This window comes from Mustelus asterias, chromosome 4 (genome assembly GCF_964213995.1).
Source record: "Mustelus asterias chromosome 4, sMusAst1.hap1.1, whole genome shotgun sequence".
Classification (NCBI taxonomy): domain Eukaryota; kingdom Metazoa; phylum Chordata; class Chondrichthyes; order Carcharhiniformes; family Triakidae; genus Mustelus; species Mustelus asterias.
Window position 1 is genome coordinate 95,021,903 of NC_135804.1, and position 24,375 is coordinate 95,046,277.

At 42.9% G+C, this 24,375-nt stretch overlaps 1 protein-coding gene across 1 annotated transcript in view; it reads left to right on the forward strand.

Annotated features, from left to right (window-relative positions):
• msna (moesin a) overlaps positions 1-24,375 on the forward strand; it is a 77,882-nt gene that overhangs the window by 36,939 nt on the left and 16,568 nt on the right. Inside the window, exons 2-6 of the mRNA XM_078211376.1 lie at positions 1,615-1,698; positions 14,214-14,309; positions 18,075-18,349; positions 20,780-20,863; positions 23,920-24,066. Of these exons, the coding sequence (XP_078067502.1) occupies positions 1,615-1,698; positions 14,214-14,309; positions 18,075-18,349; positions 20,780-20,863; positions 23,920-24,066 (686 nt within the window). The remainder of the gene's footprint in view (positions 1-1,614; positions 1,699-14,213; positions 14,310-18,074; positions 18,350-20,779; positions 20,864-23,919; positions 24,067-24,375) is intronic.

The following is a 24,375-nucleotide window of genomic DNA, read 5'->3' on the forward strand; positions in this document are numbered from 1 at the left end:
GGAGGGAGTGAATGTTTTAAGTTGGTAGACTGGGTGCTGACCAAGCTCGCTGCTTTGTCCTGCATGGTGGACTTGTGTTGGAGCTGCATTCATCCAGGTGAGTATGAGTTTACTTGAGTTGTGACTTATAGATAGTGGATGGATTTTGGGGAGTCAAGGTGGGTTACTCACCACTGGATCCCCAACTTCTGATTTCAGTGTTGCTGCAGCTTCATATGGCTGGTCCAGTTCTTTGCCTCACCAATGGTAACACCCCAGATGTTGATGGGAGGATTTAGCAATGAAAATGTAATTGAATGTCAAGAAGGATGGTCAGATTCTCTTGTTGGAGATGGTCATTGTCTGCTACCAAGTGGCAAGTAGCATTCAGCCCAAGCCTGAAGTGTCTATGTCTTGCTGCATCAGAATCTTGAGATGTCATGAATGGTACTGAACAATGTTCATCATAATTGAAACCACTAATATTGGTTGGGTCTTGATCAATACCCTTGAACTCCTGTATTGTCTTGAGACTGAGCTAATTGGCTTCTAGCAACCACAACCATCTTACTTTGTGGTAGGTATAACTCCAGCTAGTGACGAGTTTTCCTCCCTAATTTGCATTTACTCTTGGTTTGCAAGGGAACCTGGATGCCACATTGGGTCAAATTTTGTATTAATGTCAAGCCACACTTGCCTCCCAAATTCAACAGTTTATAATCAATCTGAGGAGAGAGAGTTGATGTTTTGAATCTGACTCTGGAGGCCTAAAAGGTTATGCACATTTCAAGTGTTAACTGTTTTCTTCCTTGGATGCTGCTGGACCTGCTAGGTTTTTCCAGCATTCAGATTTCCCACATCTGTAGTATTTTATTTTTAATTTGTTTTGATGTTTTAGATCAAGACTGTAACCCAATCTGAGCATTGCATGCAGCTAGTTAATTGGTGGTGAAACCTTCCATCTTTTGATCATTGGGAGTAGTCTGGGGTGGTATTTGTCTGGCCTTTTGTGGACCGATCATATCTGGGCAATTTTCCATATTGTCAGACAGATGCTAGTGTTGTTGCTGCACTCGGCAGCTTGGTTAGGGCCACAGCTAGTTCTTGAGCAGAAGTCTTCAGTACAAATGCCAGTATGTTGCCAGGGCCCATTGCCTTGATGTCTTGTGGAGTGAATTAAATTGACAACTGGCATCTGAGATGGCAGGGACCTCAGGAGGCCATATAATTAGTCTACTGTTGTCTGGACCTTGTCAGCTACCATATAGTTAATGAATGAATATACTCATCATTGGATGTCCTGATGGGGTGCCATAGTTTCTCCCCACCTCTTCATTCAAACCTACCAATGGGGAGTGTTAAATCTACCCCAAATGTCTGAAATTTGAAAATCCAGAGTCTAGTTGATTTTTGGTAAGTTATTGGATGCCATGCCCAGGAATTGTACTCCAGCAAATCAGTCCCATGGGGCAGGAGATAAAACATTTATTTTATTCCCATTTTGTTCCATGCTGGAATTGGATTTTTTTAACACCAATATATCTGCTTTAATAAATTGACTAATTGTCTAGTTTCCTTTCAAGAGTTGCTAACCTTTTCCTTTTAAATCTAATGGAGCGTCTCTTATTTCAACAGATCAATGTTCGGGTTACCACCATGGACGCAGAGCTGGAGTTTGCAATCCAGCCCAACACCACTGGCAAGCAGCTCTTTGACCAGGTATGTTGAACCAAAACACCTTAGCAACTTGGCTTCATCTGATCGCCTAAATAGCCAGTGCACTGTGTTGCGTCCTGGTTCTGTAGGAGTGTGTTCATCCTCTGATTGGAAAAACAATTTATACTTTGACACAATGACTAGGATGTTGCAATAGTGCTTCAAATGTTCATTTCCTGCTGAAGTCTCATCACACCCTTAAAACAATGATCTGAATATAACTTTGTGGAGATTGTGATCCATGATGCTTGGAGTGTGCCACAGTTAGCTGCATGTGGAGATGCTGGTGTTGGACTGGGGTATGTAGAAACTTGATGTCTGTGTCGATATGCGCAATCTTCTTGGAGATCCTCTCCACTTGGAGGTGGCTACAGTTAGCTGCCACAGACCTATGTTAAATTGCATCCATGTATTACCCTTTTTTTAAAAGCGATGTTGTATTAGGTTTTCAAAAATAGCAGGGTGATATTAAATGAAAAGCACTTCATGTAAAACTAGCCAAGATGTTTTGCAAAAGTTACTATGGATGATGTAAAAGATCCTGAGGACAAGGTTTTAAAAATGTTTAACTTTTTCAATATGTACTGTTCTCACTGAAAGTCTTATCAATTTGCAGCTCTGGGGCAGTGAAGGAATCCTAATGCCTGTAGTTTGGAAGTGTTTCCTGATACATTTTTTAAAAAATTGCTAACAAGAATGGTTAAGGCTAGTGTGCTGAATTATCTGAATGTGAGAACTTTTGTTGGATCACATCTATCTTCTGCAGAATGAGGGTAAAATGCTTACTTCCCAGGTTCTGCATTTTATGCCATTGTCAATTCAATATTCTCAGACAGTGCATCCTTTGCAGCTCGTTATGCCATGGGTTTTGTGAAAGGAACTGGAGTTATAGTGGCTAGTTTCATTGGGAATTGTTCTTTTGAGTGAACTGCTAACTTGTGGTGCCAGCACAATTTTAATCTGCTGTGCCAATTTTGGTTGTCATCTTTTTCAATTTCAAGTGTCAGAAAAACCTTGATGCCTGTAGGTGCAGCACTCAATCAAATTCAATGCTGCAGCATCTTATCACAAGATAATTCAACCACCAATGGGGGTTTTTCTGCTGCCCTGTGCTTTAGTCGAGGGCAGGATGTGAGAACTTCCTGTGCACTTGGGACCATTGAGCAGAGCCACATGCTAATTCTTGATATACAAATACATTTGCAAGCTGTTCTCTTGCAGAAATGCCCTTGCTGCTGAAGTTAGCTGCCTCTTTATTGGAAATTGTTGCACAAACTGCTCAGGGTAACAACAAAAGTTAGTACATTTTGAGAAGGAACTGGATAGATAGTTGAATGAATAAGGTAAGAAAGATGTAATACAGCATCTTTAACATCATTCTGAGAATAGTTAACACAACAGTTACAGCACAAAGGGAGGCTATTTGGTCTGTACTGGCTCTCTGCAGGACTAACTCGTCCCCCTCCCCTGCCTTCTTGATGTAACCCTGTGGTTATTTTGTCCAAGTGCATATCCATTTCCTTTTTTTTTTGAATGCCTCATACCCTTGGAGTAACTACTTGCCATTTTTAAAGATTTTTCTTAAAGTAAAGTTTGTTTATTAGTAACGTGTAAGGCTTACATTAACACTGCAATGAAGTTATTGTGAAATTCACCTAGTTGCCGTGCTCTGGCACCTGTTTGGGTGGGAAATTCACCTAGTTGCCATGCTCTGGCACCTAACCAGCACGTCTTTCAGAATGTGGGAGGAAACCAAAGCACCCAGAGGAAACCCACACAGACATGGGGAGAATGTACAAACTCCACACTAACCCAAGCTGGCAATCAAACCCAGGTCCCTGGTGCTGTGAGGCAGCAGTGCTAATCAGTCACCATGCTGCCCTCATGTACAAGACATTGGTAAGGCCACACTTGGGATACTGTGTGCAATTCTGGTCACCCTATTATAGAAAGGATATTAAACTAGAAAGAGTGCAGAAAAGATTTACTAGGATGTTACCGGGACTTGATGGATTGAGTTACCAGGGCGGCACGGTAGCACAGTGGTTAGCACTGCTGCTTCACAGCTCCAGGGTCCTGGGTTCGATTCCCGGCTCAGGTCACTGTCTGTGTGGAGTTTGCACATTCTCCTCATGTCTGCGTGGGTTTCCTCCGGGTGCTCCGGTTTCCTCCCACAGTCCAAAGATATGCGGGTTAGGTTGATTGGCCAGGTTAAAAATTGTCCCTGAGATGTGTAGTTAGAGGGATTAGCGGGTAAATATGTGGGGGTAGGGCCTGGGTGGGATTGTGGTCGGTGCAGACTCGATGGGCCGAATGGTCTCCTTCTGCACTGTAGGGTTTCTATGTTATAAGGAGAGGCTGGATAGACTGGGGCTTTTTTCTCTGGAGCGTAGAAGGCTGAGGGGTGATCTTATAGAGGTCTATAAAATAATGAGGGGCATAGACAAGGTAGATAGTCAAAGGTATCCCAAAGGTAGGGGAGTCTAAAACTAGAGGGCATAGGTTTAAGGGGAGAGGTACAAAAGGGCCCAGAGGGTGGTGAGTATCTGGAACAAGCTGCCAGAGATGAGGTGGGTACAATTTTGTCTTTTAAAAAGCATTTTAGATAGTTACATGGGTACGATGGGTATAGAGGGATATGGGCCAAAGGCAGGTAATTGGGATTAGCTTAGGGGTTTTTTAAAAAATGGGTAGTATGGACAAGTTGGGCCGAAGGGCTGTTTCCATGCTGTAAACCTTTGACTCTCATCTTTGTTGCTTTTGCCAATCATTTTAAATCTGTGGCCTCACCAATGGGAGCAGTTTCTTTCCATCGAGTCTTTCTAGACCTGTTATAATTTTGAACATCCCTCAAATCTCTTGGCAACCTGGGTCTCTGGATTTCCTGTCCAGTGACATACCACTACACCACTGTCTCTCTTAATGCTTTCACTTAGTGTCTCCACCTCTCAAAAGCTTGGTGCAAGAAGCTTTTAACCGTGGATGGAGTATAAATGAGCAATGGGCTAGTGTCAAAGGAAAATAGTCTGGCAGCTGATCATCTACTACCTATTTGCCGCTCCAGGTAGAGCTGACAGTTGCACTCAAATTATTTACTTTTTTTGCTCAGAGCTGCGATCTGCAAACTGAATTAGTTGCGCAGTGTGCTTAATTTCTCAGGATGTATTGGTCCAGGACTTTGTTGCAATGTTTTGAAAGTTTGTTTTTTAGTGTCACAAGTAAGCTTGCGTTAACACTGCAGTGAAGTTGCTGTGTAAATCCCCTAGTCACCACACTTCAGTAACTGTTAGGGAGAATTTAGCATGACCAAGGCATCTAACCAGCATGTCTTTCCAATTGTGGGAGGAAACCAGAGCACCCGGAGGAAGCCTGCAGTGACCTAAGCAGGGAATTGAACTCTGGTCCTTGGTGCTGAGAAGCAGCAGTGCTAGCCACTGTGCTGGTGTCAACTGCTCAAATTTGCCTTTTTTAAAAATTAATCTCATCTCAGATCATGGTTATCAATGGGTGATTGTTATTATCATAGCTCCCTACAGTGGAGGAGGCCATTTGGCCTATTGAGCCTGCACTGACCACAATCCCACCCAGACCCTATTCCCATAACCCCATATGTTTGCCCTGCTAATCCCCCTGACACTAGGGCCAATTTAGCATGGCCCATCAACCTAACCTGCACATCTTTGGACTGTGGGAGGAAACCCATGAAAACTCAACACTGACATTTTCACAGTTACCCGAGGCCAGAATTGAACTCTGGTCCCTGGTGCTGAGGCAGCAGTGCTAACTACTGCCACTGTGCTGACCTTATTGAAATGCTAATTGTATACTGTCTCCTATTGTCATAAACAAATAAAGGGGCACTGTCTATGGTTACAGCTGATGTTTGAAGATCTGTTAGTGGCTGTTTGTCTATCTCTTGCCCATTTTGTGAAGGTACAGTATGGCTAGTACTGTGCCACACTGAATAACTGAGTTACCGAATCTCGTCAGCTACTAAAACTGGTGTCTTCCACTCCTTGTATAAAAGTTGGGATAGGGGTGTAAGGGGATTAGGTGGAGGAGTGTGGAGAAATAGCCAGGATGCTCCTCTCATTACCATTAACTAGATTGTGCATATACGGATCTTGGTTGTAACCAAGATCTACAGTTGAATAACCTGTTTGCTGCAAACTCCAGCCCCTTTGGCTAGGATGGTGAGTGCCTTAGAATTATACTTTTGTATGAGGGAGAATAAAATAATTATAACTGTCACAACTTCAATACAGAGCTGATGTGGGTGGGCTGATGGCTTTAGCTTGTATCTTAATGTGAAGGGAGAGGAAGGTGGTGGTGTGGGCATAAAGTAGTACATGAGGTGTTTACCCAAGGTCAGTAAACCTAATATTGCAATAGATGGATTCTATTTAACAACACATGATGCATCATTTCTTAGTGAAAGGATATAGTTGTTTTACCACACCCCAGGTGCTGTTTCAGAGAAAAATGTCACCTGGGTTAGAAGTTAAGAATCACTAAAAGCATCTCTAAGTTAAATATAATTGAGATTTTTACAGTCCCTACTTAAGCATACAAAGCATCTGGTGGTACACCTAGATTTTTGTATAAATCAGGTCAGAACATAACATTTTGTTAATGGAACAACTTGCAGGCAGCACAGTGGTTTGCACTGCTGCCTCTGTCAGGAACCTGGGTTCAATCCCCAGCTTGGGTCACTGTCTGTGGAGTCTGCATGTTTTCCCCATGTCTGTGTGGGTTTCCTCCCACAGTCTGAAAGATGTGCTGCTTGGGTGCATTGACCCAAACAGGTGCTGGAGTGTGGCAACCAGGGGAATTTCACAGTAGCTTCATTTCAGTGTTAATGTAAGACTTACTTGAGACTAATAAATAAACGTAAACTATGTTTAAAGGACCCTTGAGGTTTTTTGTGCTTTTCTTTTTTTTAAAAAATTGATTTGCAAATTGCATTGACATTTGTGCTAAGCCTAGTGACACACACATCACCCTGTTGGAAAGACTTGTGACAATTTATTTACTGATGCATTATCAAAATGGCAGCAAGACTTGTGACCTGAATATCTGAGGTTGACTTTTATTAGAATTTTGCACAAGCCTGGGCATGCTGTGTTTAGTATACTTGCAGTTAATAGTTCTTAAACCAGTGCTGTCATCAGCATGAAAAGGGCAATTTTGCTCCATTGTTACCTGGGTGTTGAGGCCCAATTAAGTTGCCAGGTCTCCAGATCAACACATGCCTAACAGACCATTTGGGACATTGCATCTTTGTCTAGCTCGCTTAACCAAGAAGTACCTCTCGCACAGCAGCTAACCATTTCCTGTCTTTATGCTCAGGAGTGTGCAGCAACTCCAGAAGATTGAATGTAGCCATATATGGCAGTGTACTTTTTGACTACCTCAGCCAAGAATATTAGTAATGTCCTGCCAAAGTGACCACAGACATTCCAGTCTCTTGTGTTATGTCTGAGTGAGATGATAGGCTTCTGTAGATCATTTCATTTCGGTGATTGCCGTGAAACCGTGTGAATGACTATTTTGCAAATAAAGCCTGTGACTGTGTTCAAAGTACAACTCATTAATTCCTTCGTGCCTATTGAGGAAAAAGACAGGATTTTGGATCAACCTTTCCTTGGAGTAACACTTGAGTGCTGGTTACCTTCAATTCCTGTAGTTCAATCCTTCAAACTGAGATACCTGAAACCTTCAACATTGCCTTTCTTCATGTAAGTATAGCAAGCATTTGTGGATAGACAATGATCTGTGGTGCAGAAGTGGGGGAAGCATGATGAGCTAGCAGCCCTGAACTTGCTATTAAAATATGACTGCAGTGTTCAAGAAGACTTGATTGATGTCCAACTTCATTCTGCTGAATTTTAAGGATGAGCTTTAAATTTGACGTTTGAATCGAGTAGTCGTTCAACCAATTTTTGCTTTGCCCTGTCCTCTCCCCTCTCTCAGTTGGCCTCCTAATGTTGCAACTACATTCTAGTATGAATTTAATATTCTTAAGCTGCCTATTTTTCTCCATTGGCGTTTGAAGAAAAATTAGTTTATTCAAGTTTGTAGCATGCCTATGCAATTGCTCCTTCAGACCCTAGACTGGATGGTTAGTTACCAGGAAAGTGGCAACTAAACAAAGCTCCCTACCTGGGCCTCTTAACCCAACCATGTTATCTTGAAGCAACTGATGATCCATGAAGCTTAAAGACCAGGAAACCCGCAGGAATGTCAGTTATGATGTACAGCTTGGGAGTGGAGTAAGATTGAAGCTGCTGCCCACCTCCAATTAATTATAGAGCTTGGATGATTACTAGCTGGAAATGCTAGGCATGGGCAGAAAGAACACATTGCATAGTAAGTACAAGCTGAAATGTGCATATTGAAATGAGTATTTCCTCCCAAGAAATGCACTTCATGTAAATAACTCAACTGTGCAGCTTTTTCTTACCAGATTTCCAAGGAACCATAGCATTTATCAAAACAAAATCCATTGAAGGACTCTATGCAAGAAAATGTACCCAATGCAAAGTGTCTTTGTTGCAGTAGGGTCTATTCTTGCGTTCTTGGTGGCTTTTTCTCCCTTTTATTATTAATCAGTAACTTATTCCTCATGGTTAAAATTCTCCCCACACCATCAGTACTGCAACCAGATGAGAAATTGGAGGTGAAAGAATTGTTCAATTTTAATTTGTGCAAAACCAAGAGCTGGTGACCTGCAAATCTGCAGCACAGAAGCTGGCTCTTGGCCCAACTGCTTTAGTGTTTGTTGCATATAAACCTCCTTCCACTCTGCTACATGTTATCAGCATATCCTTATTTACCTTCCACATTTTTATCTTGCTGTCCTTTAAATGCACCAGTTCTATTTGCCCCAAGTCGACTCCTTATGGTAACATGTTGCACATGCTTCAGGTAAATTTCTTCTTTGGATTTGTGACATATGACCTCTTAGTCTCCTGCACAAATTGAAATATTTAAGCTACACTTGCCCTACTCCTGATTTTGCACTCCCCTGTCTTCTATGTGGCCATTTACACCTTGCAGAGGTGATAGGGAGGCAATAGTGTAGTGGTATTATTGCTAGACTATTAATACAGAAACCCGGGTAATGTTCTGGGGACCCAGGTTTGAATCCTGCCACAGCAAGTAGTAGAATTTGAATTCCTTAAATAGCTGGAATTAAGAATCTACTGATTGTCAATTGTCTGGGGGGGGGGGGGGAGAATCTACTTCACTAATGTCCTTTAGGGAAGGAAATCTGCTGTTCTTACCAGATCTGGCCTACATGTAATCCAGAGCAATGTGGTTGACTCTCAACTGCCCATGTCCCACAAATGAATGCAAAAAAAAATCCAGTTTGGCATCACACCCTCTACAGGGATCTGAGCGCTTCTGTGAATTGGGTAATGATTGCCTAATCAGATTGAATCTCTTTGTGACAGTGCAGTATTTTCCCAGACTTTTGGAGTTTTTGGGACAACTCACAGAATGTGGTCTCTAGTTGGAATTCTAACATGACACTTCTGGATTGCCTGGAGTAGCGTTGCAGGTGAGTGGGGACTTGAGTCTGCTGATTCCTGGATTGACCTGCCAGAAGCAACTCCACAGTGGGAGGAGCTTCATTAGTGAATCATGGAAGGCTTTGATCTACACCAGGGCCATTCCAAGGCTGCTAGGCAAGCGCAGTCTGTGCAGTCTGTGTGGAGTTTGCACATTCTCCTCGTGTCTGCGTGGGTTTCCTCCGGGTGCTCCGGTTTCCTCCCACAGTCCAAAGATGTGCGGGTTAGGTTGATTGGCCAGGTTAAAAATTGCCCCTTAGAGTCCTGAGATGCGTAGGTTAGAGGGATTAGCGGGTAAAAATGTGTGGGGGTAGGGCCTGGGTGGGATTGTGGTCGGTGCAGACTCGATGGGCCGAATGGCCTCCTTCTGCACTGTAGGGTTTCTATGATTTCTATGTCTGTGGATTTTCTCTGGGTTTCCTCCCACAGTCCAAAGGTGTGCAGGTTAGGTTGATTGGCCAAGCTAAAATTGCCCCTTAGTGTCCCAAGATGTGTAGGTTAAGGGAATTGGGTCAAACACTTGCAGTTATGAGGAACAGGTCTGGGTGGGATTGCCCCTTAGTGTCCAGGGATTACATGGGGTTACAAGGATAGGGCCTGGGTGGGATTGTTCTCAGTACAGACTCGAAGCCAAATGGGCTCCTTCTGCACTGTATGGATTCTGTGATTCACTAGAGTGCTTTCACTGCTTGACAGATTGCCAACTGCTTGGATGCTTCATCTGCTCAGCACTTCCTTGCTGCCAGCCTTCACCACCATGGTATGGTAGCTCAACCTTTCAGCTCAGGGCAAGGAGCAGAGGACTGCAACACCAACTGCTCCAGGAGTGGCAGCAGCTGCCGCCTTGGCAACACTCCTCTCAGCACAGAAAAGGTGGAAACCAAGATCCAGTTCCAAGGAGGGGAGACCCCAGCACCAGGTCAACAGGCAAAAGATTGGCTTTCTTATGCCTGAGGCTCTTGGGCCCTATTATCGGTCACTGATCCTCCTAGGAAAAGACACTTTTTTCAATACACCACATGGCCATGTGGTGTTGTGCCTGTCGCCTAAAACGTCAATCTTCCTTTCCTAACCTCTGACTCTTGCTAAATTGTATGCTGCCTTCTGCAAGATGTAAGAGAACTGGTAATTGTTGGTGTGTGGAGGAGGAATGGACGCTTTGTGGAAAGTGACTGTGAGGCCTGTATGTGAGGGCATAGGTGGCTTGGGTGTGATGCCTACAGGAAGAGGACTGAATGGAACAGCTTCAGGATATGTTGATCTGAGATGTGCTAAGCAGAAAATGCTGGGAAGTCAGTGTGGGGCTTGGTACCTGGAATGTTTTAACCGGTCATGTCCTCCTGAGGTTCTAGATTCTCTTGATGCATAGTCTCCAGGTTGGAGGGTGCACATTCCTGCTGCTTCCTTTCTTGGCCACTTCCATATATAGCTGCTTCTGTGAGGAGGTTGACCTCATCATTCTTGGGTGGGCTCACCTCTGCAGCCCCTCATCCTTCAGCAGGACCTCCAAGTAAAAGTGAGATCTAGAGCTCAACCATCCCAGGTCTCCTCTCCAGTCCTGTGGTTGTTACAGGCCAAGACAGGGCTGTGTGCCTTTCTGATGCAACCCATGATACCTTTAATTGGAAATCTCTTTAAAAGGATATGTTATCACCCCTCCTTTCTGCAAACATTCCCCCCTCACTCCTTCTAGTTGGCTTGCTCTGGTAAGAGCAGCTGCTTGGTGTGCTATGCAGTTGGGGGTTCCAAACCTGAAATAGTCCCACTGTTGTGGCAAATAAGGTGGTAAAACTCCACCCACAATTCTAAACCTTGGGTGGCACAGTGCTTAGCACAGCTGCCTCAGTGCCAGGAATTCCTGGCTTGGGTCACTGGAGTTTGCATGTTCTCCCCATGTCTGCATGGGTTTCCTCCAGGTGCTCCAGTTTCCTCCCACAGTCCGAAAGATGTGAAGGTTAGGTGCATTGGCCATGCTAAATTCTTCCTCGCTGCACCCAGACAGGTGTTGGAGTGTGGTGACTAGGGGATTTTCACAGTAACTCCGCTACAAACTAGTGTTTAATGTAAGCTTACTCGTGAGACTAAAGTTTTTAAAACCAGGAAATGTCAATTAAATAACTCATTGCAAAATAGTGTATGGAAGTGATGACAAGGAAAGAAAGATGGGTTTGAGAAGGATAACTGGCAAGGAAGAGATCTCCAGAGATTAGATTCTGAAGAAATGAGACTTCGTATTCAAAGTTGCACCATTTTGAAAACTTTCACTTGCTCCTGAATGCATCTGTCCTTATCTTTCCTGCTGTGCTTAGTGAGTAACCAATAGTTAGAAACTTCAGGCACTTTGTATTTGAAGGCCTTGTCTCTTGCTCAGGGTCGGGTGTGTTGAAGCTTGTGGAGGAGCAGGACAAATCAGTTGGTTCTTGATTTGTGTTTAACTGGGCATCTGCAGACCCCAGAAACCCCTGTGGTTTTTTACTTTGTGACCACTTGCTCATTCTCAAAGATGACCCTGACCCCCCCCCCCCCCCCTCACCCCAAGGACAGAGGCCTAGTCTGATTTATACTTAACAAAGATTATCCTCAGTTCTAGTATCCTTAAAATCTTTCTTACACCTTCTCGCTGGCCTCTTTGTAGTATGGAGACTAAAATTCCATTCTGAAAGTGTAGCCAGTTCAAGATTCTATAAGGTTTGGTAATAAAATGTTGGAAATCTGAAATAAAAAACCTGGGGCTCAGCAAGCCTGGCAGCATCTGTGGAGAGAGATGGTTTGTTTTGTCTGGCTCCTCTTCAACGCTTCTAGTTTAACATGACTTCCCTCCCTTTTAATACAACTTTTTTTAGAATGAACACCTAGTACTTTGTTTTTTTTCTGTTGCTACCTTTCATGGTACCATTAAGGGAAGGCGGTTCATCAGGGAGATGTGTGAAAAAACATTTTCACCTAGAGGGTGGTGGGAATTTGGTGGTCCCTGCCTGAGGGTGGTAGAGGCAGGAACCCTCAAGTTAGATGAGCACTTGAAATGCCATAGCAGCAAGGCTATGGACCAAGTGCTGGAAAGTGGGATTAGAATGGATAGGTGCTTGATGACTGGCGCACATGATGGGCCAAAGGGCCTTTCTTTCAATTCTGGCTGACAAGAAAAGGCATTGCACCTCATTTTGGGCTTGATCTTGGCCAACTGCCAAGTAGTGACTTTTTTGGATAACAACAATACCTTGTATATCGTGCACTTACACAGTAATGCAGGACATTTCTAGTGGTCTAAACTTTTCCTAACGCATGCTTATTGGATCAGCTGAACTTTTTTGGCACTTATTTGCATATGCTTGCAATTCTTTTGCAATATTCTAAAGTTTGAACAAAAGGATAGCCTGCCACTTTATTTTCTAATCTGGTTGTACTATAGGAAAGAACCAATCTGAGTTTGATTATTGCCTCTTTTTTGTAAATAATGGTTTTACATAATCTGCTAATGCATCTGTTCATTATTCTTAATCTCTGAAGATTTTCAGGTTACCAAGTTGGACAGTTGACTGCTTTGCTAAATACTGTAGTTTCAGCTTATTTTAGTTTAACTTTTTTTGTTGGGACATCTTGGATGGAATTTTCTGTGGGTGCAAGTTTAATTGTACCCAAAAGTGTGCCATTTCCCTCTACCAGGCTAAACTTGAATGAATCATGCTGGAATATGTCTGAACATTAAATTAGCATGAAACAATTGAGATCCAAGCAAATAAACATGCACTAATGAAAGCAAATGCTAGAAAAGTGAATCTAGAAAAGTGTTTGAAGTGTACTTGACAAGTCTGGTAGCATCTGTGGAGAGAATGTTAAAATTTCAGTCAAACCTGACTGGTTTTATGCTGTTGGTGGGTGGATGGAAGAGCAAAAGGGAAGGTCTGGGTGATTCAATAATTAAAAGATCTCCTAGACCAAAAGGTAAAGGAAGTGGTAATGGTGTAGCATTGGTTGAGTGAGTGTTGATGACAATGAACAGCTCTGTCTGAAAGAGAAAACCATGAGTGGCTACGAACTTGCATCATGTCTCCAAGTGTAAAAACAAAGTAACTTAAACATTCACCCAAGGTGGGTGAATGATGGTTAAGAATCTATAATCAAGGAAGCATTTCAACTTTTAATGTGACTGTTGCATTATTATGAATATACAAAAGTGCCATGCAGATCTCTGGATTTGTTTTTTTTAAAAAAAAAATACCTTGTTGGGGCAAGGCCTGTATTTGGTGGGGTGATTGATGGGTGACTGTCACTACTTTAAAAAAATTGGAGCATCTATTGCATTTTTCCATATAACTCTAAAATTTCTGTAGAGGCAATAGTCGAGATGGGAACAATTTTGTTTTTAAAGCATTTAGACAGTTAAATGAGTAAGATGGGTATAGAGGGATGTGGACAATTGGGACTTTTTAGTGGTAAAAGCTGGGCGGCATGGACAAATTGGGTCAAAGGGCCTGTTTCCATGCTGTAAACCAAGTTAATTTAAATATTAGTGAGCCTGGGACGCAATTGTCTGGGCTCATTTACCTTAATGGCTTTGCCAGTGGAGGTCCTCACTGGCAAGGATCACGTGGTACCCACCAATGGGGACCAGACATGATGGTCTTGCTGGAGGCCATTGAAGCCCCCTGGGTGATTGGGGCAGTGCCAACTGGGCACCCAGCATAGCATCTGACAGTGCCAAGGGGAGGCAGCAATCGGATTGCTCATGTGGTGATCTTCTGGTGGGGGGAGGGGGTTCTGCCCCTGCAATGCCACTCCCTCAGCCCCACCACCACATGCAACCCAAACTGCAACAGACATTCCGTGAAGCACTATTCAATATCAGCTGCTGCCCAAGTTTCCTTTTTTTCTGATGTAAAGGCATTTTTTTTCTTGTGACTTGAGTGGTTTTGTTTTTCTTTGACCTCTCTGTTCCTCCTCCAGGTTGTGAAAACCATTGGGCTTCGTGAGGTCTGGTTCTTTGGACTTCAGTACCAGGATACAAAGGGCTTCTCCACCTGGCTGAAACTCAACAAGAAGGTCTGTTACTAAAATGTGCTTTGCAAATGCCACATGAGTTGCTGTTGCTTGCTAATGTTCAGAGGATAAGCAAGTAAATTCTTTGCTGTAAAGGATTAAGATTTTAACACTTTCTTTGGAATTATGTATTACTCCAACTTGTACAGCAGCTTTTCTTAAATTAAAATTGTGAGGTGCTTAAGGTGTAAATGAAGCTGAGCCAAAGGAGAAGATACCAGGGATCTTTTGCTGCCTCTGCCACAGGCATTCAGTCAGCAACTCCATTTATTGACCTAATGGCCCAGATCTTGCAGTGCCAGTGATGTGAATGTTGAGCCATTAACTCCTCCTATTGGGGATTGCAGTGGGCCACAGCTTCTGGGAAGCTGACTTGTGATTGAATCCAGACTTTGTGGTTTGCTAGAATAGGCTCTTGCGGAACACAACATTGATAGTCCTGCCAGGACTTGTTAGTGTGGAGGCTTGGACTGCCTGCCTGGTACTTCTATTTATTTCGGGTTGCTGCTAAGAGCACAGCCCTTATCAGATGTGTTGAAGCACTTCCCACCCCTGGCTCTGCTCTACCCCAGCTCCTCCATCCTGTCGTTCTCAAAATAGGTGGGTGGGGAATGGGTGTTCAGGTGGTGAGTACAATCGGGACAGCTGGGAGTGAAGGAAATATTTTAAATGATTATTAGCCTGTCATTGAGCTGAAGGTTTGTGATGCCAAAAAGAGGCGTTGTTTTGCTGGAGTTGTGCCTTGTCACTCAGCCTCCCACTGATGGATTCATACTCCAGTTGGGAGAGCAAGTTTCAGCTGTAACCTGAGTAAAGATAAAAATGTAATTTTAAATGCATTCAGCAGTGTACATCTTAGCTTCGCCAATGACCACTAGATCCAGGCCAATATTTTCTGAAGTGCACGAGAGCAAGTTTGTTAGAACAGACAGCTACTCCAGCACCGTTGGTCTTTTGGGGCCAGACTGCATACATTGAAGAGAGTCTCTATTACAATTTGAATTGTTAGGACAACTTGAGCCACTGAAGGTAATACAAGCCGCCTGATAAATTATGTTCAAGTTGGTTATTTAACCTCTTCCTGTAAGTTCTTCTCCCTGTACCCTCTCCTGAAATTGAGACACTGACTTGTGCTTTTTTTTTCCCTCATGAATTTTTAGAAATTATAAAATCCAAACTTGACACCCACCCAATCACTATTTTCTGATGTGCATGCTTGTCTTGGCCTTTTCAGATCAGGCTACCACCAAACATTCTTGACACTGGCACTTCACTTTGCTTTTTTTGAGAACAGTTCTGCCAGAAACTTGGCTGTCTAACCCTGGGTGTGCCTCATTGTGTAGCTGAAGTGTTTAACACTTTGGGAGGGCCTCTTAAGTTTTAATATAATTCAAACAAGTGCCTGTTCAAAGTCAACACTAGACTTGTGGGTACAAATCTTTCCATGATTCAGTTATTGCATGAATAAAGGAATATGTTCATTATAGCAATGGAGTAAATGTGACACATAGCAAAATTCCTCACTGGGCTAAGTCCTAAATGGGATGACTTTGAACAATCCTCACTGTTAGTCAGGTAACTCCTCTATACTGGACTTGGCCCATTTCTGGAACAGGTCTTCTGTGTGCATTTTTCTCATGGGTTTTTCTATGCTGTATAAACAAAACATGTTCTACTTTTGTTTGCCAAGACCTAATAAATTAAATCCCATAATACCCTAGCATAGTTGAATATGGCATGTTGCCACCACACTGACCAGCATTGTGCAATGTTGTGGATGAAGTGAAAAGAGCAGTTAATGTCGTCTACATTTTCGGGACCAGCAAGTAAAAAACAATTCATTAAAAGTATCTTGCCTCTGCTATTTAAAGCAGGTGTATTGCATTTTCTGACTCTGCATCTGTCTTGTGTATAGTGTTCAGGTTGGGCAAAGCTAAACAATTTAGTGCCTTTGTGAAATCTGGTCAGTCAAGTACTTTTTAGCTGCTTATATAGTATATCTATCTTTAAAAAAAAGAAACATGGGAACATCACCACGCACAAGTTCCCCTCCTTGCCAGCCTGACCTGAAATGATCACCTTTCCTTCACTGTCACTGGGTCAAAATCCTGAATGAATGCCCTGTGGATGTACCTGCAGCAGGTCAAGAAGATGGCTCGCCACCAGCTTCTCGAGGGCAATTAGTTGGGCAACTAGTGCTAGTCTTGCCAGTGAGGTCCATGCCCCATGAAATGCTGCTTTATCAGATGTACTACGCTTTGGGTGAGACACCATAGAATCATAGAAACCCTACAGTGCAGAAGGAGGCCACCCGGCCCATCGAGTCTGCACCGACCACAATCCCACCCAGGCCCCATCCCCACACATTTTACCCGCTAATCCCTCTAACCTACGCATCTCAGGACTCTAAGGGGCAATTTTTAACCTGGTCAATCAACCTAACCCGCACATCTTTGGACTGTGGGAGGAAACCGGAGCACCCGGAGGAAACCCACGCAGACACGAGGAGAATGTGCACACTCCACACAGAGTCCTGTCTGTTCATTCAGGTGGATTTTGAGATGTAATTCAAAAAGCAGAAAGTACTACTTCTGTTGTCTCAGCCATTCTTTCTTCTCATTGCTATTTTTTGGTCTATTGCTAACCTGGAATGGCTGCTATATTTGCCGAAATGTAGCAGCCATTCCATGCATGCCAAAGGAATTCATTCTTGTCAACTATTTTTGAAACATTACAATGATGTGGTAATTCTAACTGTTCGTGCTGCACTTCATCCACATGAGGCAAGCAATTTGCAATACCTCTGCCAATCATTTTTTTAACTCACTTGGCAAGTCTGAAAGAAGAACCCATTGTAACGTTCCCAATTTTTAAAACTTTTCCTCCCTATAAGCATCACCTGGCCTATTTCAGGAGGGTGTGAAAGGTGCGATATAACTACTTTTTCAAAGGTTATAACTCTCGATCTGCAATACAAAGGAACTTGATGGGCTGTATACCTAAATTTTTATGTAGATTATATTATGGCACTTGCAGCTGTCTTGTACCTTGTCAAAGTCACATCATATGCAGTTTTTTGAGTAGGTTAGATGGATTAGCTATTGTAAATGTGTGGGGTTATGAGGATATGGGCGTATTATGGGCGGCACGGTAGCACAGTGGTTAGCACTGCTGCTTCATAGCTCCAGGGACCTGGGTTCGATTCCTGGCTTGGGTCACTGTGTGGAGTTTGCACATTCTCCTCGTGTCTGCGTGGGTTTCCTCCAGGTGCTCTCGTTTCCTCCCACAGTCCAAAGATGTGCGGGTTAAGTTGATTGGCCACGCCAACATTGCCCCTTAGTGTCCTGAGATGCGTAGGTTAGGGATTAGCGGGTAAATATGTAGGGATATGGGGGTAGGGCCCGGGTGGGATTGTGGTTGGTGCAGACTCGATGGGCCAAATGGCCTCGTTCTGCACTGTAGGGTTTCTATGATTTCTATGATTCTATGATATGGTGGAGGAAAGGGCTGGGCAAGTACTCGGGAGTCGGTACAGACTAGATGGGCTGAATAACCTCATTTTGCACTGTAGAGATTCTATAACTCGGTCTATATATCCTAGCACAACATGACTGAGTTCAATCCTATTGTCTAAAGAATTCAGTTAGTTCTTGTGGTTTAACTGCACATGCGGAATTATTCAAATTGCAATAATGTACTTGTTTTGATCATCTGCATTGCTACACTGACATGCAATACACTAAGTTGATTTTTTTTCTGTACTTTTAGGTAACTCAGCAAGATGTTCGCAAGGAGAGTCCACTGCTTTTCAAGTTTAGAGCAAAATTTTTTCCCGAAGATGTATCTGAGGAGCTGATTCAGGAGATTACCCAGCGCCTCTTCTTTCTGCAAGTGAAAGAGGGCATTCTGAATGATGACATCTACTGCCCCCCAGAGACTGCAGTGCTGTTGGCTTCTTACGCTGTGCAGGTCAAATATGGAGATTTCAATAAAGATGCCCACAAAACAGGCTACTTGTCGAATGACCGTCTACTTCCACAGCGGTAAATGTCTTTGTTTTTCAATAATGGCCACATTTAGAAATTACTTAATCAATCCAAGCCATCTAGTCTGTGAATTGTAGGTAGATAGGTGAAGTTAAACAGGCAAACTGAAATGGCACATCCAAAAAAATTACAAAGTAAATGTTTTCCACAATGCCAAAATATGATTCAAATGGTGAATGAGAATCTCAGTTCAGGGACTCCATGCAGGGAGGAAAAATTGAAAGTTTTGTGCTTGGGGAAGTTTGTAACCAGGACGTGTTTTCTGATTTTTATAATGTCATTATTTGTAATGTGTCATGTGGACAAAGATACCAAGTTTTATTTGGAAGCTGTACTGAATCCATGTCAGGGCGACAGTTGAAACACTAGTGAGGTAGCAATGATTGAGCAAAGGATTAATAGTGGTGCCTGATCGCAATCTGGAAACTAATGCTGAAATATATACATGTATAATGGTCGGCCAAGATAATGCTCCAAAGAAATGAACAAAGCTGCTATGCTGGTGCCTGTAGACTGGGGGAGGGGGTGGGGTCAGGGGTAGAGAGTGGGAAAATGACAGCTAGTTAAAATGAATATAGGTTCCAAAGAACTTGAATTGGCCAGCTTCATGTAATTATGTTTTGGTGAAGTTAAATTATTTTGATGTTGGTCTATTTCTTGTGCCCTTTGTCATAGTGAACACCTTCCCTCGTTTTGCATTTTTTTTTTCCTCTTTACTCTCCCTTTTAACATACCAAAAGGATTGGTAGCTATTAACTATCTACTTTGTCCACCTATGTGTTTTAGCTGAACCAGTCATTTGGTTGGCCCAGTGTGGTCATGGATATATTGTGTCATAATCACATTGCCTGGCTTGTGCAGAAAAATCTGAAACTGAACTACATTTCTTTTTCCACGTGCCAGAGAATGTTCCCTACCATTTCATGGTCAAATGCCCAGGCAGTTGGATACAATCCAAGTTTGTTGCCTTTCTCTGATCAGTTTTTAGTCTTAATTCTTTGAATTGTTAACATGGGTATACTTTAGTAATCCAATTTTGTTGATCCACTCTTCTTTCAGTGCCTGGAGACTCAGGTGAAATTTTGATTACTAGTTTGTTTTTTTTAAATCTATAAATATCTTCTGCTTGTGGGTAGTGCTAGAGATTGGAACACTGTCTCCCAAAAAACTTCCAGGTCTATTGTGCCACAGTGAACCCCTCTCTTTGGTCTTGACATATGTCAATACCAACCTCTTAATGTATTATTGTCCCACATCAGCCATTTTGTAGAATCTGTGACATTTTGGCAGTTAGTGTTACAGTGGGAGGTTTTGTTATGAATCCAGGGCCACCAAGAGCTTGACTGAGATTGCCCAAACTATTTGCTTCCACTTGCATAGCCTGTGGGATGTTGGTCTTTGAGAACAGAATTTTCCATTTTGTTTAACCCATTCCAGTAGAGAGTACTCCAAATCATATCTACAAACGGATTGAGACAGAATAAAGTGTCCTCTGCACTGCATATTAGCAGCAAGCTGGAGTGCTGTTTGCTTCAATCTTTTCTATTGCACGTACTATAGTCATCCCATGATCTGGGGTTTGATGCTGAATTAAGGACATTTTGTTTCCACGAGGAACTAAATTGAGATTGCACAAATTTAGTTTATTTTGTGTCCCTATAACCAACAGACAAAAGACTTTCAGTCGGAAATAATGAGCCCAAGGTTCTCTCTCCCTTCTCCCTCTGACACACCTAAGGGTTTAAATGTACTGTTGTTTCTGGCAGGTGGGATTTGTACTGATTTCAATAAATAACTACATTTATTAGGAGTTCTTTTTCGAATACTTGGCACATGGCTGCTCGACAGTGCTGAAGTATTTCAGGATAATTTCTTCTCTCCCAACCTGAAGAAAAGTTGCTTCACCATTTCTTCAGCTTGAAGTTTGAGAACTTTGGGAGAAAGTTGAAGTGGAAAATAGCCTGTAATGCGCACACTCCCTCCTTGCCACATTCTTGCCTCCATTGAAATAAATGCATCCATTTCCTGCTCCCTCCATTTCTTTTCCAAGATTTTGGCTATGGAACTCTTGCCTGCCTAGGTTAATCCTACCTCTTGCAGTCCAAGTGCTTTAAAGCTTAGCATCACCTAACCTGTAGGTTTATGTAGTTGCTTTATTCTTCAACTTCGTCCTGTCCTATGAACAGAGTTGGCTTATTAAATTGAGGTGGTATTGGATTTTGAAATGTACACACTCGATCGAAGTGCCACTGAAAGATCTGAAGTATGACTGCTAAACCGGTGTTGAATTTGAGACAAATGGGAGTACAGCTGACTGGTACCTTCTACCCAACTCAAACTGAACTATTCTCCAAAGATGACTATCCTGTGGGAATCAGTTTTATGTATATAGTTTGTAATGGTGCAACTGTTCACTGTTCCCCTCAGTGTCCTGGAACAGCACAAGTTAAACAAAGAACAGTGGGAGGATCGGATCCAGATCTGGCATGAAGAGCACCGAGGAATGATCAGGTAATATCAGAAGTTGGCAGTGTAATTTTTCTACAGGACAAGTTAATCTTGACTAAACCAGAATAATTTACAGTTAATCTCTTTAGTCATGCAAAACCCATATTTGGTCACTCCAACGATAAACTGGTGTTCTTTCTATCCAAAATTCTAATATTGACCTGAGTGGCAATTCCTTCAACAGCCCATGTCTTTGTTCAGGACTAAAATGACAACTGTACATATTGGCACCTATGGTATTAACAGCACAGACATTGCTGACTTGCATGCTGTGACGGGTGTAACTTGGCTTCGTGGTGATTTGTGTGGAATAAGGAACTGGACCATATTATGTATGGTACGTTAAAAGATGGCCCTGCAGTTTGAGTGAACCTGACTTCTTCAAAATGGCAAGAGTTTTAACAACAGGTTAAAGTCCAACAGGTTTATTTGGTAGCAAATACCATTAGCTTTAGGAGCGTTCTTCAAAATGGCAGTGGTTAGCACTGCTGCCTCAGTGCTGGGGCCTGGGTTTGATTCCCAGCTTGGGTCATTGTGTGGAGTTTGCACACACTCCGTGTCTGCGTGGGTTTCTGCCAAGTGCTCTGGTTTCCTCCGCAGTCCAAAGATGTGCGGGTTAGGTGGATTGGCCATGCTAAATTGCCTCTTCGTGTCAGGGGACTAACTAAGGTAAATACATGGGGTTGTGGGGATTGGGCCTGGGTGGGATTGTGGTCAGTGTAGACTCGATGGGCTGAATGGCCTACTTCTGCACTGTAGGATTTCTATAAAATAATCCTATACTTCACTGGTATGGTGCCCAACTTGATCACTTCAACCAATGCTTTTGGAAAAAGCCACAAGTTCAAAAGCTTTGGGTTGCTTTTACATTGAATGTGGCTCTCCAAGCTTTCAGTTTCATCTGTGCTGGTTTTAGAACACCCAGGCTATCCTATTTTATCAGTCGCCCATGTTTTTTTTATGGTGGTTACATTGTCAGAAATGGAAATGAAACCTAAAGGCGATTAAAACTTGCCATGTATTGCTGGTGGCAGCACAGTGGTTAGCACTGCTGCCTCAGCACCAGGGACCTGGGTGACTGTCCATGGAATTTGCACATACTCCATCTGTGGGTTTCCTCCCACATTCCAAAGATGTGCGTGTTGGGTTGATTGGCCATGCTAAATTGCCTTTTAGCATTGGGGAAATTAACAGGGTAAATATGTAGGGTTTCAGGGATCGGGCCTGGGTGGAATTGTTGTCAGTGTGAGCTCAATGGGCCATATGGTCTATGATTTTAAGTGTCTTCAGATTAGTGATGCTATTTATTAAAACCATAAATCCTGAGGTTCATCATTGTGTATTTAGTATGTTGTGATTTGGCTGGCTCCTTGTGGCTGTTGTGTTCCCAGTATAAAGATTTTAAAGTTCTGAAATGAATTCTGGATAAACTTATTCTGCATTTATTATAATGCTAGCATATTGTGTGTGCTTATTTTTATGGGTTTAAATTTTTGATTTTTCAAGCTCCAGACCTGCGTGAGTATAAGAGCCAGTGCAAATGAGCATTGTTTCTATATTTTAAATTATTTTAACCAAATTAGTTTAATTAAAATCATTGCTTAAGATCAAACCAGATATTGTGCTTAACCTGGTAATTTCACTCAATTGTTGCTAATGAGACGGAGTTGTGGGCTGAGTGTGTGGAACTTGGTTCACAGCCTGTACAACAGGAATTTCTGCAAGTCCTGTGACATGTCCCTCGCTATCCCCGTTAGAACTAAAGTATCTAGGAAGCTCCATGTCCCAGTAGCATTGGATTTTTGGTTTTAAAGCAGTATCAATTTCTGTTGTCCTATTTTCTTCCCCCCCCCCCCCCCCCCTCCCCACTATCCATTTTGAGAATGTTTTGGCTTAAACCACGTTAGAAAACTAGAAAATATTCTGTTTCAAGCAGGTGTGCAAAATGTATTGTAACCAAGTAGTAGCAGATGGTAACTAACATTGTGGCATCAATGAATCTGGGCAAAGAAGTCACTGGGAATGGGGTAGGGAGAAACTCTCCACTGACTGGAGTCGTACCTAGCACCAAGGAAGATGCAGTTTTTGGAAGCCAATCATCTCAGACCCAGGGCATCACAGCAGGGGTTTCTCAGCGTACTGTCCTAGGCACAACCAGCCTCAGCTGTTTCCTCAGTGACCTTCCCTCCATGCGGGTCAGAAGTGGAAATGTTTGAATGTTAGGCACTTCACAACTCCTTGGATACTGAAGCAGTACCTGTCCATAAACATCAAGACCTGAGCATTATCCAGTCTTGGACTGATGAGTGGCATGAAACATTGGTGCCACAAGTGCCAGGCAATGACCATCTCCTCATGCCATTCAATGGCATCACCATCTTTGAATTCCCCCACTATCAACATCCTGGGGGTTGCCATTGACCAGGAACTGAGCTGTAGAAGCCAGAAAAATACTGTGGCTCAGTGACAACAGGTCAGAGGCAGGAAATTCTGCAGTAAGAAACTCGCCTGACTCCCCAAAGCCTGTCCACCAAGTGTGATGGAATACTCCCCACTTGCCTGGATGAGTGCAGCTCTGAACATTTTAGAAGCTTGACGCCTCAAACAGGATAAAGTAGCCTGCTTGATTGGTAACCCATTCACTATCTCCAACTCAGTGGCAGCAGTGTACTATCCACACAATACACTGCAGCAACTCAACGTAGGCTTCTTCAACAGCACCTTACAACCTTCCACACTCTACCACCTAGAACGACAAGGACAGCCAATGTAGGGAACACCTGCAAGTTCCTCTCCAAGCCCCACACTAGATCATCATTTCCTTCACTGTCACTGGGTCAAAATCCTGGAACTCCTTTCCTGATAGCATGGTGTGTACCTACACCACATGGACTGCAATGCTTCAAGAAAGTGGTTCATCACCATCTTGACAACAATTTGGGATGGGCAATAAAGCTGGCAGAGCAAGTGGCACCCAAATCTCTTTTTTTTTTTAAAAACTGGTAACTTTTTTTGTCTCCATTTCATATCTTTGAACTGACATCTGCTTTCATTAACAGGGAGGATGCCATGATGGAATATCTGAAGATTGCTCAAGATCTTGAAATGTATGGTGTCAACTACTTCAACATCAAAAACAAAAAAGGCTCTGAGCTGTGGCTTGGAGTTGATGCTCTTGGACTGAACATCTATGAACACGATGACAGGTAGATTCCTCCATGTGCAATGTTGTCTGTAATATAAGCAAATGGATGATAAAATAGAGGCAGATGATGAGGTAAATATTTTACACCCTTGGCCCCTACACTGACCTGACCATTGAACCCTGGGGTTGAAACTCTAGCCACAGATAGTTAATTAAAAATCAGGATGTTGCTAATTCATTTTTAATTAGGAGTAATGAATGCAGTCATGCATTTCCATGGAAACTGCAACAGCAGTGTAGAAAGAAGAGCTATCCTCATGAATAGCTTGACCAGTTAGAGTAAGTAAGCAAACCTTAATGGGTCGCTCCA